The sequence below is a fragment of the Argentina anserina genome, chromosome 3, assembly GCF_933775445.1.
Source record: "Argentina anserina chromosome 3, drPotAnse1.1, whole genome shotgun sequence".
In the NCBI taxonomy this organism is placed as follows: domain Eukaryota; kingdom Viridiplantae; phylum Streptophyta; class Magnoliopsida; order Rosales; family Rosaceae; genus Argentina; species Argentina anserina.
The window spans coordinates 31,404,195-31,419,330 of record NC_065874.1 but is presented as its reverse complement, the minus strand read 5'-3'; the positions used below and the strand labels follow the sequence as shown (position 1 = coordinate 31,419,330).

General features: G+C 40.6%; 4 protein-coding genes across 6 annotated transcripts; 1 reads left to right on the top strand and 3 right to left on the bottom strand.

The window, feature by feature from the left end:
- Window positions 1-746: 746 nt before the first annotated feature.
- On the bottom strand, window positions 747-2,928 carry LOC126785862 (protein DOUBLE-STRAND BREAK FORMATION). The gene is made up of 5 exons (XM_050511527.1): window positions 2,891-2,928; window positions 2,588-2,795; window positions 2,283-2,426; window positions 1,673-1,859; window positions 747-1,037 (listed from the first exon to the last, which is right to left on the bottom strand). Exons 1-5 carry the CDS (start codon window positions 2,926-2,928, stop codon window positions 865-867), a joined length of 750 nt encoding a protein of 249 aa, XP_050367484.1. The 3' UTR covers window positions 747-864.
- Window positions 2,929-3,503: 575 nt separating this feature from the next.
- On the top strand, window positions 3,504-6,420 carry LOC126785859 (protein FLC EXPRESSOR). Its single transcript, XM_050511523.1, has 4 exons — window positions 3,504-4,018; window positions 4,103-4,266; window positions 4,445-4,527; window positions 5,236-6,420. Exons 1-4 carry the CDS (start codon window positions 3,543-3,545, stop codon window positions 5,290-5,292), a joined length of 780 nt encoding a protein of 259 aa, XP_050367480.1. The 5' UTR covers window positions 3,504-3,542; the 3' UTR covers window positions 5,293-6,420.
- Window positions 6,421-6,570: 150 nt separating this feature from the next.
- LOC126785849 (transcription initiation factor TFIID subunit 15b) lies at window positions 6,571-9,119 on the bottom strand. Of its 3 annotated transcripts, XR_007671121.1 has the most exons (7): window positions 8,833-9,119; window positions 8,625-8,733; window positions 7,772-8,453; window positions 7,430-7,580; window positions 7,270-7,342; window positions 6,751-6,943; window positions 6,571-6,629 (listed from the first exon to the last, which is right to left on the bottom strand). XR_007671121.1 is itself a non-coding variant. In XM_050511502.1 (6 exons), exons 1-6 carry the CDS (start codon window positions 9,086-9,088, stop codon window positions 6,844-6,846), a joined length of 1,371 nt encoding a protein of 456 aa, XP_050367459.1. In that variant the 5' UTR covers window positions 9,089-9,119; the 3' UTR covers window positions 6,650-6,843. The 3 variants fall into 3 exon arrangements, 2 of the variants coding, with proteins under 2 accessions (XP_050367459.1, XP_050367460.1); XM_050511502.1 differs by lacking the exon at window positions 6,571-6,629 and having other exon boundaries at window positions 6,650-6,943; XM_050511503.1 differs by lacking the exon at window positions 6,571-6,629 and having other exon boundaries at window positions 6,650-6,943; window positions 8,899-9,119.
- Window positions 9,120-9,652: 533 nt separating this feature from the next.
- Window positions 9,653-12,430, bottom strand: LOC126785846 (glucan endo-1,3-beta-glucosidase 9). Its single transcript, XM_050511495.1, has 2 exons — window positions 11,958-12,430; window positions 9,653-10,956 (listed from the first exon to the last, which is right to left on the bottom strand). Exons 1-2 carry the CDS (start codon window positions 12,293-12,295, stop codon window positions 9,843-9,845), a joined length of 1,452 nt encoding a protein of 483 aa, XP_050367452.1. The 5' UTR covers window positions 12,296-12,430; the 3' UTR covers window positions 9,653-9,842.
- Window positions 12,431-15,136: the final 2,706 nt, after the last annotated feature.

The following is a 15,136-nucleotide window of genomic DNA, read 5'->3' as shown; positions in this document are numbered from 1 at the left end:
ATGTATGGTTTTCTTAATTTTTCGAATCCAAATTCTAAAATGGAGGATAATATTAGAAGCAGTGTTTGAAAATGGAAGCTTGAGAAGTGGGGAAGTTCAAATGGCTACTGACCTGAAATTTCAATTTGCTTGAACAGAGTGGTGTTGGAATTCCAATGCCATGACAATACTGGGGGGTAAAGGAAAGTGGTATATAAGAGCCACACTTATAATTTTGTTACTATATAGCTGTTAGCTGCAGCCTGCAAATATATTTTCCATGTAAGATTCCAATTAGTACCCAAAGGACTATGCCTAACATAAAATATACAAGCGCACAGATAATACAGAGTTACAGACTAGAATATGATAAGCAGAATAATCAAAAGAAAAACAGATAAGTATGACAGCAACTTCTCTTTGTCCTTGGACCCTATGAAATGAGCAAGGTGAATGCCATCTGTGTCCCTCTGCCTACTGCAAAAACGGGTACCTGGCTGCAGGGTATCAGTTACACACAACTTTGTGTCTATCTCTTTCATCAAGTAACTTGATAGTTGATATACAAATGGTTCTATAAAACTGTTCATATAGAAGATCAAATGCCACTGATATTTTTTCAATCTGTGATAGTACAACCAGCTAAAATACCCGTAGTTCAAAACAATATACAGGTACGGTTTCTGTTATTGACATATATGGGATCAACCAGATCATTCTATAACAGTTGATCCAAAATCCAGCTCTGAAGTACAGAACTTATGCACACAACCAGATACAACTAGTCTTTCTCTGATGAGTATGAAACTCAAGCTTCCTTCATAAGCAGAGCACAAGAGTGTTACAAATGTCCATGATTTGACTAAGATATGAGCCATCAACCACTCAACTCAACCCCAATAAGCTTCTGCTTTCATTCAATTTTCGTTCATTACGCTTTTTAATTCCATTTCTGAACAAAGTGCTTGCTACACATGTTGTCTTCTTCAGAACTGGAGAGCACACCATACTCTTCTGTTTTAGTCTCTTATTCATGTAGTCTGCCGTTTGTGTTTGAACTGAGATCAGCAAATTATATGTTAACACAAATCCTTTGACAAAGATGAATCACAAGGAGTAGTTTAATACACAAACAACATAGGAAAAACACACCATGGAATGTCTGAGATCAAGAATCACAAGTCAATGTTGAACAGTAGCAGTTACTAATAGTAGCATGAAGACATACGTTTCATGCTCTTGCCTACAACGTTACTGGATATTAGGGAGCTCAGTAAAGATTCTTGCATGTGATATAGTAGCACACTAGCATTTGATACAGACTCTTATAGATATAATTGACCAAACAATCATTTACTAATGAGTTGAATGTTAAGATGTCTTATGTCTTAAGGTAAAACTTGATTAAAATATCTGTTAACTGTGGACTGCAGCTTATGCTGCCTATCTTAATTTTCAATTTATCACCACCTCATCTCAGATGAAAACTTGAAGTTCTTTCAGGAGAAACCCTCTCATTTTAAGCTACAGGCATAATGGACTGAAACGTTAGCCCCATGTCAGGACTCAGGATTAGATTAAACTGTGGTCAAGGAAGGCAATTCAGCATTACCAATTCAACCCCGTAAATTGACTCCAATACCTTGGCATGTATATCAAAAACGTGATATAATCTTAACAGACCTAAACATACCTGAGTGAGAAGAAGCAGATGCCATGGCACACTCCTTGAGCCTCTTTATCTTTTCAATAACTTGCTCATTTTCAGTGACTTTGTCTGTTTTTGGGTCTTCAGAAGATATCCTCTCACTGAAAACTCCATCTGCTGTAGGCTGTTCAGCAGACTTCCACTTAAGGGATGACAACGCATTTTCACAAACCTGTAACAGCACCACAAAAGCTTAGAAGAAAAATCACAGACATCAAAGTCTCATGATATTCTGATCACAAGATCGAAGCCCAATATACAAATATGGAGAAAGTAACCATACTTATTCAATACAAAAATGAAAATAAGAACTTTAAATATCTTCTCCAACTTCATCTGATAGATAATAAGACTTTACATTACACCAACGAAAACAAGCCATAAGAAAGATCAAATGAAGTTATCTTTAAATCAAATATCATCAACAAGCTCATTTGCTCCAAATTCCTCCATCAGCAATTCAAACAATTATTTATAAATTTCTTATAGTTAGTGACAATCAATTAGTCTAGGAATACAAACTGCCGGCGTAAATCGACAATTAGTAACAAATATAAAAGGAAAAACGAAGAGTAATGAGGACAATCAAGCACACCTTTGCAGCAATTGAATAGAAACCATTGTCCAGTAACTGCTGAGCAAAGTTGAACCATTCCAGATGTGGAACCTTCAGCCATTGCTGAGTAGCTGACTTCAGATCTCGCAAAAGCAAAGCCTCATATCTCAAAGCTAAGCAATTCTGCAAAATCACAAACCGATCTACAATCATTACCCAATCAGATCCACATAATCAACATCAAAATCATTAAATTCGATCCTGGAAATTCAATTTTTGACTGAAACAGATGAATCATAAACAATGAAATCGACGAAATTGAGAGGATGTGAGAGGAGACGAACCTCAACATCGCCGACGAGCGCGAACGTGCGAACGAGAAATTCGAGAACAAGAAGCTTCTCCGCGACGGTTTTCTGAGAAATTTCTTGGAGAATTGAGAAGGATTCGGATCTCATGAATTGTCTCAGGGCAGATCGGACTTCTATGGAGGATTTGACGTCCTTGGAAACCAGAATCGATTCCAGAACGCGAAGAGTCTCATCGCCGAATCTGCAAAATTTAAGCTTCTTAATACAGAGAGAGAGAGAGAGAGAGAGAGAGAGAGAGAGAGATGAGAGATTGGAGAAGAAGGTGAAAGATCAGACCTTCTGTTCAGAACGAGTGAACGAAATGGCTCAAACATTTTGGCGGGAAAATATGATGAGGATGAGATTTCACCTTATCGGTTTATTTTGTGTGATCCAGGGTTTATATATGTGGTTTATTGGTGGTAACTTGGTTGGGCAACTTTTGCCAATCCAAACTCAATTTTCACTCTAAACTCTAATCAGTCGAGCACTCAAGATGAGTTTTATTATCATTTAAAATTAAAAAAAAAACATACTGTATAAATTAAATATACGCGTAATTTAAATAATTTAATTGAATTCATGGATATATTTAAACATATTGTGATGAATTACACTATGAATTGTGTTAAAAGTAAATTCCTTTTTCTAATTGAAATCACTCAGTTCTTTCAGGACCTTGGTTAATGGTTATCAAAAGCTACATAGTCACTGATGATTAACTGCAATCTAACTCTAAATTTGTGTTTGCGAAATTTAAATCCGAGTGAACCGTTTCGTATCTAAATTTTTACCAACTCAAACACAAGTGAGATAATTTGAGCAGTAAAAATATTTATTTTTTTGGACAATAAAAATAAAGTGTTTATTGGCACACTCGGCGAAAACGAATTAAACAAAATAATTTCAGTCATCGGCGTCGTCGCGGCAAAGCAGTGAGGTATCAATTATGGCCGGAAGAGAGACCCGGCACCTCCACCGCCTCCCTCAAATCGTCAACACGACGGCCCTCGAGGACCGCATCAATCTCCAGCAGCGCGAGATCCAGTCCCTCCTCTTAGACAACCAACGCCTCGCCGCCACGCACGTCGCGCTCAAGCAGGAGCTCACCGCCGCGCAGAGCGACCTCCGCAACCTGAAGGCCGTCGCCGGCCAGATCAAATCCGAGAGGAACGCCGAGGTGCGCGAGGTCTACGACAGGTCGTTGAAGCTGGACGCGGAGCTCCGCGGCCTGGACGACATGACCGCCGAGCTGAGTATCGTCCGGAACGACATTGAGGACCTGAGAACGTCGAGGATGGAGCTGGCGGAGGAGTTGAAGAAGATCCAGGGAGAGATTGAGAGGGCTAGGTCGGATGAGTCGAAGCAATTCGAAGCTAGTAGAGACGAAATTGAGACCTTGAAGGTTGAAATTGGGAAAGGAAGGTAAAACTGTTTCAATTTTTTTGTGAGAGAATTATGAAATTTCTGAGATTTTGATATGAAAATTTGAATGTATTTGATCTGTAGGGCTGCAATTGAGACTGAAAAGAAAACAAGAGCTACTAACCTTGAGCATCGGCAAGCTATGGAGAATTATATGGCGGCGTTGGCTGTCGAAATCGAAAAGCTTCACGGTGAGTTGGCAAATGCAGAGAAGAGAGCCAGGGCTGCTGTAGCAGCAGCAAATCCAGGTGGTTGTTTGATCCTTCAATTGTGTTCTTTTCATTGAGCATTGCGTTTGAGATTGGTTATGGTGCTTGTTGTAGGGAGTGTGTTTCATGGGGATAATGTAGATATCTTCTTTCTCTAGATGTAAAAATGCCAATGCTGTGAGTTTTTGATGGGCTTTGGGTTGTTGTTTTGTTGCAGGTCCTGGGTACCCTATGGCTTATGGCAATGCTGATGTGCTCTACGGAGGAAATGCGTACCCTGACTCCCACGCCATGCATCAGGTATGTGAATGACCCTGGCTTCTTGATGTTTTCCTATCTCTGTTAAGGATCATTAAGTTGAGGTCTAAGTCTGAGAAAGTGAGAGTATAACCAGATTGCTATTGATCTCTGTAGTTGTGGTGTATTAGTTCAGAGTACATATGATAACATGGAGGTGGGGTGTAAAAAGCTCTCCTCAATAAGATACATAGCGGAGTCACAAAGATGATTGAGTAGCCAATTTTTGGAATGTATCCATTTTGATTAATCTAATGTTTGGCCAATAAAAAAATCGAATGTCAGAAAACAAAATTCTCTGATCTGATTATGATGACTTGGTCCTCAGTTGGTATCTTAAGATCTCCATACTCTAGGAAGAATGAACTGCTTTCTGGTGAAGCTGATTTTTATAGTCTGAAGTTGGAAAACTGAGATTGGAGCTGGTTAGGTCTTGAAAGTTGATAAGATAATGAGGAAAACTTTGGCTCTCTTACTAGGATTTATCGGCCAAAATTACTAGAGTGCTAAGCTATTTGAAAAAACCTTTCAAAAACATTTGCACTTGCAGCTGCATTTCACATATACATGTAAATGTGCAATCTAGATGGATCCTCTCTACTCCATGATATAGCATTGTTTGCTGCATGCGTGTCTTCCCATGTATTCTAATTATATCATATCCGTTCTTATGTTCGTCAACTTTGAAGCAATATATCATCTGTACTTCAGGGTCACGGTACTGCTGACGGTACCTCTCAATATGGTCCTCCTCAAATGCCACACTAAGACCTTCAACAAACGCATGTACAGAGATAATAGTGAGATGGGGCATTCAGACGACCGTAACCAGACCACAGCCTTGTTTTGTTGTATGGCTTCAAGATGTAATTATCCAACATTTCCAAAAAGTTTTGGATGAGCATACAAGAGTTGAGAGGGGCAATGCTATGATTTCCTTAAGCTCCATATGGTAATCATCTTACCATCCGTAATTCTGATTGAAGCTAGCAGAGCGACCATAATCAAACACAAGATTTTCGGTGTGAGCGTTTTTGATTTGGGGCCCTTGAGTCAAATTTCAGTTGCATCAACGCTCGGGAGAATTGCACAAATGGGTGCAAGTGAAGCTATGATCCGTGCACCTTTCATGGTTTTAGATCACTAATGAAGAAGTCGATTTGATTTTAAATTATTTGTACACTATGAGAATAAGAATTCAAGTACAGTCCATTGTTGGTTGGCCCCGAAGTTCTTTCCAACACAAGGTGAGATTTCTGCAGCATGTAGGGTATCAATTCCAATTTACCGCTTTTTTCACTTTTGACAAGAATTTCAATTTAGTGCTTTCAACAAAAGTCTTATATAGACAAGAGACAGAGAACCATTCGGCATACAATTTGCTTCAAACTCTATTCCGAATTTATTTCAGATTTCCATCCAGATGACCCTGTATTAGCGAAAGCTGACTGGACTTTTTTTTTTCAGTGAGGGCGAAGCTGACTTGACTTTTTGTTTCAGTGAAGAGGGCGATCAAAATAAAACATCACTTCTCCATATAGTCATGGGGCTACAGTCCCACCGAATAAGTTTTACTTGAGCAATCATTAAGGCCATGACCCTTCATCGCCAAATTAAGACTGAAGATTTACTAGTGCAGAGCTGAAAATCCACAAAACCATCCATTTATGTGCAATAACCATAACCTACAACTTTATTCCCCAGATTTAAGTCGATGTTCTACAACTGCTAAATGCCCCTAGATCATAGCCAACAGAGTTGCCAGCCCACAAGTACACTACTTGATATCAGATATTGAAACACATAGGAAATCCATAATATTGAACATGGCATTCCTTTTTATTCAAGTACAACGTAACTAATATGGATAATGCATTACAACCAAAAATCGAGTCCAAATCATGCACATGCATAAACATCATATTCATGATCACAGGCGTGCGCATCTGGGCAATATATATGAAATGATCAGATGCAAACAAACATCCAGTGCACTATGGATAATCTCCAAACAAGTGTAAATTAATGATTATGAAAGAGCAGCACTCACCTGAAAAAATAGACCTACCTTAGCAGCAAGCAATTTGGAGATTATCCACTTGTCACTAAAAAAAACATCCACACAACTTAATCAATCCAAAGCGCCTATAATTTAAACCCTTCCAGGTATGGGTAGTTAAATTAAAGGAGGACAGAGGTATTGCCCAGGGTTATTGAACAACCTACCTCTTAGTCTCCAGTTTAAGATCCCTCCAAAACGAATACAAAAATCCTCAAACAATTCTCATTACATAAAATGTGCTTGATCTGGAATTTCTCTCAATAGGGACGTGAACGATTTCCACCATGCTGATGTCTATCAGGTCCACCATAGTTCTCCCTGCGCCTGTCACCGCCCCCATAACCACCTCTACCACCACTGTTATTACAAACAAATTAGTCAGCACACAGTTCAGGAACATATTGAAATTGGCTATAACAATAAAATAAAAAAAGACACTCCGTTGAAACAGACATGCCACATCAAGTCAGCTATGAACATGACATAATCCGAAAATATAAAGTGGCAACCTGCAAGCAATTAATCAGAAAGCATAATGCCATAAAATGAAAACTAGAAGATATCACAAAGCTGACTGATAATAATCCTATTGTGACCGGCCAAGCCGGAGGACGAATGCATAAACAAATTACGTAGTTCAGTTAAACTTCATATTAAATTATGTACAGTTGATAGGTAGATACCCATTGTCGTAAGCCTTAGGTGCCGACCTCTCTGCCATTGCAACACTAATCTTATAGCCTCTAATGTCATGACCTGTGAGCATAGCACATGGTGAGTACACAGATTACTACATCTGTTAAACTTCATATTACTGCAAGAAGAATGACAGCTAGACATTACCATTGTAAAAACTGCCAGCTGAATGTGCAGCATTTGGATCCTCATAGGCTAAACATGCATCACCTTTGTTCTTGCCTGACTCATCTGTGTAAATCTTGATGTTATATGGCCACTGATCTTTGTACCCACGTTTCTGCTTAATTCTTCCGACCTAGAACAATAACTTTTGATGAGCTAACCATTTCAAGGCATTATATGCTGATGAAACAACATAAACATTACTAAACCAATATGGCAAGCTGAAGCTAGAAAGAAGTAGTTAAAAATTAGTGGCATATACTACATAGAAACAGAAGGATTTTAAACTGCAGGCTTCCTAGAATGCAAAAGAAGTGGAATTACTTGTCCAATGCCTCCAAAAAGAGCTTGCAGTTCATCAACTGTGACATCCGGTGGCAGATTCGATATGTAAATTCTAGAATTGTCACAAGTATCATTACAGTTCTCGTCGCATTGCTTCACCTTAGCTGGGGCCTCTGTAGGAGCACTTCCATAACCACCTCGACCACCACCACCACTACCATCATATTTAGCAGGAGGGCCACCTCGGCCACCTCTCCTTGCATCACCAGGACCATCACCACCATAACCACCTGCGGGACCACCATAGGATGGGGGATATGAAGCAGGCCCACCAGTATAGCTACTAGGAGGAGGCACTGCCTCTGTTCCATAACCAGCATTATATGACTGTGGGTAAGACGGAGGAGCAGGTGCAGGAGCCTGACCGTACCCACCGTCATCTCTTCCTTGGTTCCCACCGTAAGAACCGCCTCTACTCCCACCTCCACCTCTACTATCAAAACCACCCCCACGGCCTCCATCATATCCACCACCTTTACCTCCTTCATAGTTGCCACTACGACCCCCATCATAATTACCACCTCTGCCTCCACGGCTATCACCAAAGCCCCCACCACTTCCACCTCTATTGTAACCACCTCCACCGCCACCGCCACCGCCAGGAGAGGGAGTACCACACTTGTTACACTCAGTTCTTCTTGCAAAGTTCACATTCCCACAGCTATATACAAGTATTTCCAGTTTCAATATCATAAATCAAATGCCCGAGTAAATATCAATCAAAATCAAAATCTATCTACATTAGAACTACTCTAATTATGCAAGACGATATCAAAATCGAGATAATATATATCAGAAGACCATAAAAAGACACATAAAGAAAAGGACTTACCCTGGATTAGGGCAGGGCCAATCACCATCCCTTCCGCTTCCGCCACGGCCACCTCGGCCGCCGCCACCACCACCTCCTCGGCCGCCGCTGCCGACTTGATATCCTCCACCTAAAACAAATACAACCAGCTCAAATTAACCAAAACTAATTGAGTTTAAAACTACAGAAACCCTTATCGAATCAAAAAAAAAAAATTGCTCATACATACCTCGACCACCGCCGCCGCCCCCGCCACCATAGCCACCACCACCACTTCCACCATAACCACCTCCACCTCGACCACCACGGCCTCCGCCACCGTAACCACCGCCGTCACCTCCTTTACCTCCATAACCTCCGCTACCTCCGTAGCTTCCACCTCCTCCACCACCACCACTTCCTCCGCCTCCGTATCCTCCGCCGCCGCTAGATCCATATGGCGGAGCGGCGCCACTGCCGCCGTCCTGACCATACATGCCAGCCATGATCTAGGTTTTCAGAGAAGGAGAGATACAGAACGATTAGGGCAACAACTGCTCAGAATGAGATGTATCCTCGGAGGAACTTGGAGATTTATATACTCTTTAGTCGTCGTGAGATTCTTGTACTTTCACTACATTTACACGTGTTCTTTCTTTAATGGGCTTCCTACTCTGGGCCCCCGACCCGTTTGAATAAACTTCCTGTATTCATCTAATTTTTTTTTTCTAATTTACAATGGAGAATGTACAAATCAAAGGTTACGAATTATAAGAATTTGATTCGTATAGTTTACGAAAATCATAAGACTCTTAAGTATACTTGAATTTCAATTGTATTTCAGTTCAGAAAGAAAACACAAAACTTATGTATGCACTTTTCATTTAAAAAAAAAACTTATATATGCACCAATTTACTATACACATGCTCTAAATTGAAACTTTGAAAGATCCTATGCCTATTTGGCACACACAATTGCTTTAAGTTCCAAATGAAGAAAGCACAGTATCTTTTTTTGTTCAATGCCAAAAATCTTTTCAGGAGTCTTGAGACTATATGTTGAGTGGAAGACCCTACAAATCATTTCTCAATTCACCACACCCTACTTCTGTACATCAAATTTCATAAAACAAGAACTTAAACAAAAAGTTCAACCTCTCAAGGAGTTGCATTAACAGCACTCACAGACAACATGGGGACCTGCAGACAAATTTCTTTGGATACCTATTTTCTACAAAAAAAATTCCTCCGAATGTATATCTAGGTAAATCGTGGTAAAAGTAACAAAATGGCTGCCAGTAGCAGGGTAGTCCACCCGGAAACAGAGGCCGGATGGAGAGTAACTGAAAGCGATGTGTTCAGCTGAACCAAAAACCTGCAGTCATCCACTGATGGATTAACAGTTGTGATCAAACCAAGGCCACCAAAGTCGCAGCTGGCTGCACTCTGATTATGGTGTTGATAGTAACTATTAAAGGCATACGAGATATTCCCAGGCCAACTGATATTGAAACAAGATCCACCAGGAGACAGTGAGGTGCAATCAGCAAGGGAACATGCCTGTAATGCATTAGCACTGGCGTTTGATAAGTCCTCATTATTGTTCACCACACACCACCTCGAAGGAAGGTACTCAACATCCTCTGCGTTCACGAGGCTGTTTGAACCTCGTGTAAAATCAAAACGGTACTTGGCTTGACCATCAAAAGTGAAAACGCCCCAATGTCTCTCAAAATTTCCAATGGTTGTGCTTCTTTGATCTTCATCCAAGAGGCTAAAAATGTATGTTTCAATTGGAGGATTTCGAGGTCTAAGTGGGGTCCCCAGTTTGCTACGAAGGCGGTTCATCAGGCCTTTCATGAAGGTCTCTGCAGCGTACGAGGTGGCATTTACTCCTGCATCTGTAGGCCAACCAATCTGTGACACAACAATTCCAATCTTAGGAAACCCTACTGTTGACAATGCATTAACCAATATGTCATAGTTCAAGTCAAAGCTGTTTTTGTACATTCTGCGACTGTCGTTATGAGCTTTGGTGTATACTCTGAAGAGAGTAAAGTCAAGGGAAATGTTATTGTTCTGTTGGAGAGCTAAGTACGGGGAAATGCTTGCGAAAAATGGTGAGTTGTGCTTGCTGAGAAAAGTGAGCAGTTGAATCATAGTCTTATTGACATCAGCTCGGAAATGTCCTTTCGATGGTAGGCCATTCTCTGATAGGAAGGAGTCAAAACTGCAGGGAACCACTACTTTCACACTGTCATCCAAGTTTGCTCGGGTCAAAGCTGTTTGGATATTGATTGCTGCTCCAAGCACAAAAGGATGAAATTGATCACCATAACTCTGGAGAAATGGCTCATCTCCCACAGCAATGTACCTGGATTTCTTCGAGTTAGCTACCAATATAGGAAACAGCAATCTAATGAAAGAGCAACGTGCCTTGCATTTGGATTAAATTAACAAAATACTAGTATACAGTCATTTAATGAGTCCAATGAACAATGAAACTCCTGCTACAAACATTCATTTTCTAATTCTTCTTGTGTTGCTGACTAGCCTAAAAAGGACTCATACTCGGGATCTACCATATTGTGACACTCTAAATGATAGACCAGTCCTAATGCCTTTCTCAGGAAAATAGACCAGTCCTAGTCCAGTGAATGCAGTTTCTATTTAATATTTTTCCTGTCAGCAACAACCTTGCGCTAAGACAATGATGCGGTGAAGGAGGCAACATGCTCCACTTTATAATTTATGACACAAAAAATAGTACTTTGTTTCTCATTTCTTAGAAAGCGTCTTCTTTTCTTAAAAAAGAAGCATATATGCGTTCACATTCCTAGAAATCAAGCAACTGTGAAACTAAAAGTTCAATCCTCAAGCCACCAGCTACTGCTAGCATTGAAACATGAATACCAGCACGTAGCATTTTCACGCTTCTTGCATAAAAACACTCAAATAATCACCTCTAAATGCTCTATGCAGATCATATGATATCAAAGACAATTCATGAAACCAAGAAAACTACCATAGTTCTAAGCATCATCATCGCTAGTTAGCTGCGTATTTTGCATTTAAAGCTCGCAACTTTGAAAAACAAACTAAATTCTCCGTCTTATGTAACCTAATAACTTCTGCACAAATCTACCATCTCACTTCAATCATAGCAATTGAAAGCAACAAGAAAATAATGACCCTCAGTACTACTCCAACAATCACAGTAACAGTTTCTCAAAAAAAAAAAATCACAGTAACACATGCACAAACGCACTGAATCAGAATCACTGACTACTTGTAATAGTCGATCACACTCCACAAAATCTAAATGCACATTATCCAAATCTAAACACAAACCCCGTAAGGAAAAAGCGATCATACTCGATGTTAACGCGGCTCCCACCACCAGAAACATAGCGAGTGACATTGTCATGGACCCAACTCTGCGCAGCCTTTCTGGACGAGTTCAAGCTCCTAAGCAACCCATTAGGAATCCCAACAGTGACGCCCAGATTGGACCCAGAAAGCGCTTCGAGCACAAGTGGGTCTGCGTCGAAGAGCTTCACTCTGGTAATGTTGTTGGATTTCAAGAGCCTGACGACCTTGGCCGGCGGCAATGGGTGCGAGGCCGTTGTACCCCAGTTCACGCCCACGGCTACGGAGCCGTAGACCATTGTGGCCAACAGGAAGATTAGTAGGGAGAGGGTAAGTGGTTGCATTTTTTGGGATTATTGAGAAGGGGTATTAGAGCAGGAGAGGAATAAATGAGTGAGAATATTGGTGGGAGATTGTTCGGAGTTATGTTGTTTAATTTGGTTTGGTTTGACCGTTTGAGATTGTTCTGGCCTTCTGGGGCAAAGACAGCGCGGAACCAGCAGGCAGTGCGCAGCTGCTCGAGCACTGGAAATTAACTCCTTTTGTCTTCTCTGTTTCGGGTCGGATCGTATTTTGGTGCAAACCAGCTGCAAAACCCATCCACTTGTAACTTACAAAAGTCCAAACTTTAACAAAATTCTCAAAAAATTTGATAATTCAATTTGATATCCAAAGTTTTGAACATAGAAGAGATTAGAATCGCAAACTCGAATATTTATAACCAAATCAAACTAATACAAAGTTACAAACATATGTAATCATTGTAACTTTTCAATTGTAACTTAATTCAGAGGTCTACAACAAGATGATATTTGTTTTTATCTAAAGATCTTAGGTTAGTTGTTAGGAAAAATTATGCAAACAGTATATGACGTTTCACTAAATATGTACTTTAGTGTCTCACGTTCTAAAAATATCAGAACGGTGTCCGACATTTCAAACACAACCCAACATCAGTGGCTAGTTCCGTTAGCTCTATAACGGTGGTTGTTCGCCGTCAAAATATTTCAAGGGCATTTTTGTACATTTAATTATTTTTTTTGTTTTTTACTTTAAGCATTTTTTTCTCTTCTTCTTCTCTCTTTCCAGATCAAATAGTCCTCATTTCATGTGCTGGTTTGACAATCTAATTATGTTTCAACAATCTTTCAACTAAGTTTCGGAACAATCTCATTAACGATTAAGATGTCATTTGTGGACTTATTCAACCAATAATGTGGACCTTCTAAGTATTTTATAGTATTGGTTGATGCAACGACGCGTTGGTCACACGTCACTTTACTTTTCATAAGGAACGCTGCATTTGTTAGCTAAGTTCATCAAACTAAGGGTACACCACCTTTCCATCCTTTCAACTCTTTTCGATTGGATACCGTTGGAGAGTTCACCTCCAAGACTTTTGATGATTTTGTTTTACATGTCTACTGGATCGTCATTGAACATCTAATTCATCATGTTCATTCACAGTATGATCCAGCAGAGCTCGGACTTGGTTATATGTACTAACTTACCGGTCTTTGCTTGGGGATATGTAATGATGTTGCATGCAGCGAAACTTATTCGTTTCAGGCCCACAACTCACCAAGCGTTTAGTGTGTACCAGATGGTTACTGTATATGATCCCAACATTCTTTTCACTAACGTTTATTTGGTTAAGTTGTTTATGTGCCTCTATTGTAGTAATCTCAATAGGTCTACTTTAAACGCTTAAGTATTTTTGGTTGGTTATGATTTATGAATCACCAACACTTGTCCGTTATTTCCAATCTACAACCGTGGATATCTATCCTGCGATATTAGCATACAGTTACTTTGATGAGACACACTTCTCATCGTTAGGGGGAGATATGGAATGCCCAATTCTGGTTTTAACGCCAGGAATTGACGTGGTGTGGCACTATGTGAGGTTTTAATTACCGCGACTTCAATGTAGAATTATTCAGAGGGTAGTCAATACTGAAGAAAGAGAGGTAGGCATGTCCTTGGTTGAGGCTTTCGAGGAATGGATAGATAGATGATGGTTATCTGGAATCTGGAAGTCTCATTCACGCCCAAGTCTCTATGTGCCCAACAACTGATATCCATCCACCAGACTGGCCACCATTGTAATAGGTGTCAAACAAAGGATCAGTACCACTCATCAATTGCCCCTCCTCGATTATGCATGGAGAAGACGGGTAAGGTTGGTTTACCAACATGAAATGATCCTTAGCGAACTGAAACATCTGAGTAGCTAAAGGAAGGGAAATCAACCGAGAGAATACAGGCCTAGATCGTTTGTACAGACAGACCTCAGCCTTGGCCCATTAAGCTATTTCCGCTAGCTACGGTAGTGGCGAAGGGATTTGGAAAACAACCAAAGACTGAACTTTACCCATCCTCGAATAGCATTAAAAAAATCTCTATACGGATCCTTAGTATTACGATTACTAACAACCCTTCTATAATAGGGTGTTCCCCTAGTATGAAAATCCTGCTGCTGATTCTTAAGCCTTTTCGAAAAAGCCTCCGCTCTTATAGGTCCCGGTCTAGAACCTGTAGAATACGCAATCCGTCTCGTAGGTGCTTGCTGCTCGTCAAAGCCGTAGCTTGCTTTGCTGTCTACTAAACGAGCCTTCACTGCCCGCACGGCCTCTATCTTTAATCTTAAGTAAAGTGAATGAAGTCAAATCAATGAAGTGAACAACCCAACTGAAGCTTTGCCAGTAAGCTACCAGTAGAAGATTATGCAGCTACCGCTGCCCCCGCTTCCTCAGGCGGAACTCCAGGTTGAGGAGTTACTCGAAATGCTGCCAATATATCAGTATCTTTGGTTTCATAATTGGGTGACAGATCGGCCATAGGAGTACTCCGGGGGATAAACCAGGGCAACAAATGTCGAGCATACGACGATGCCGCCCGTTTTCATTTCGTGGAAGTCCCCGGCAGAGGAAAGGGTTGTAGGTGATGGCGCGTTCCACTTCTTATCTAGAGGAAGGCGCTGAAATCGTTCCTATTGGGCCGTGCCTGGCAGCTGGTATATATGAATAAAGGCGGGGCGAACGAGACCTATTCTCTTAAGGCGGGAAAGCTTAATAGGAAAGGGGCCGAACTGACTGATGATAGCCTTTTTAGTCTTTAGAAAAAGGTTATCTCATTAATATCTTGCACTACTCTAAGTTGGTAAGAAGTGCAACACATTATCG

Coding starts and splice junctions, on each gene's coding strand:
- LOC126785862 (XM_050511527.1), bottom strand. CDS start 2,928: ATGTTTGAGCCATTTCGTTCACTCGTTCTGAACAGAAG. Junction 2,427..2,587: donor CGCTCGTCGGCGATGTTGAG/GTTCGTCTCCTC, acceptor GTGATTTTGCAG/AATTGCTTAGCTTTGAGATA. Junction 1,038..1,672: donor ATCTGCTTCTTCTCACTCAG/GTATGTTTAGGT, acceptor TGCTGATCTCAG/TTCAAACACAAACGGCAGAC.
- LOC126785859 (XM_050511523.1), top strand. CDS start 3,543: ATGGCCGGAAGAGAGACCCGGCACCTCCACCGCCTCCCTCAAATCGTC. Junction 4,019..4,102: donor GTTGAAATTGGGAAAGGAAG/GTAAAACTGTTT, acceptor TTTGATCTGTAG/GGCTGCAATTGAGACTGAAA. Junction 4,528..5,235: donor ACTCCCACGCCATGCATCAG/GTATGTGAATGA, acceptor TCTGTACTTCAG/GGTCACGGTACTGCTGACGG.
- LOC126785849 (XM_050511502.1), bottom strand. CDS start 9,088: ATGGCTGGCATGTATGGTCAGGACGGCGGCAGTGGCGCCGCTCCGCCA. Junction 7,581..7,771: donor TTTTTGGAGGCATTGGACAA/GTAATTCCACTT, acceptor TTATTGTTCTAG/GTCGGAAGAATTAAGCAGAA. Junction 7,343..7,429: donor AGCTGGCAGTTTTTACAATG/GTAATGTCTAGC, acceptor CTATGCTCACAG/GTCATGACATTAGAGGCTAT.
- LOC126785846 (XM_050511495.1), bottom strand. CDS start 12,295: ATGCAACCACTTACCCTCTCCCTACTAATCTTCCTGTTGGCCACAATG. Junction 10,957..11,957: donor GGGAGCCGCGTTAACATCGA/GTATGATCGCTT, acceptor GAAGAAATCCAG/GTACATTGCTGTGGGAGATG.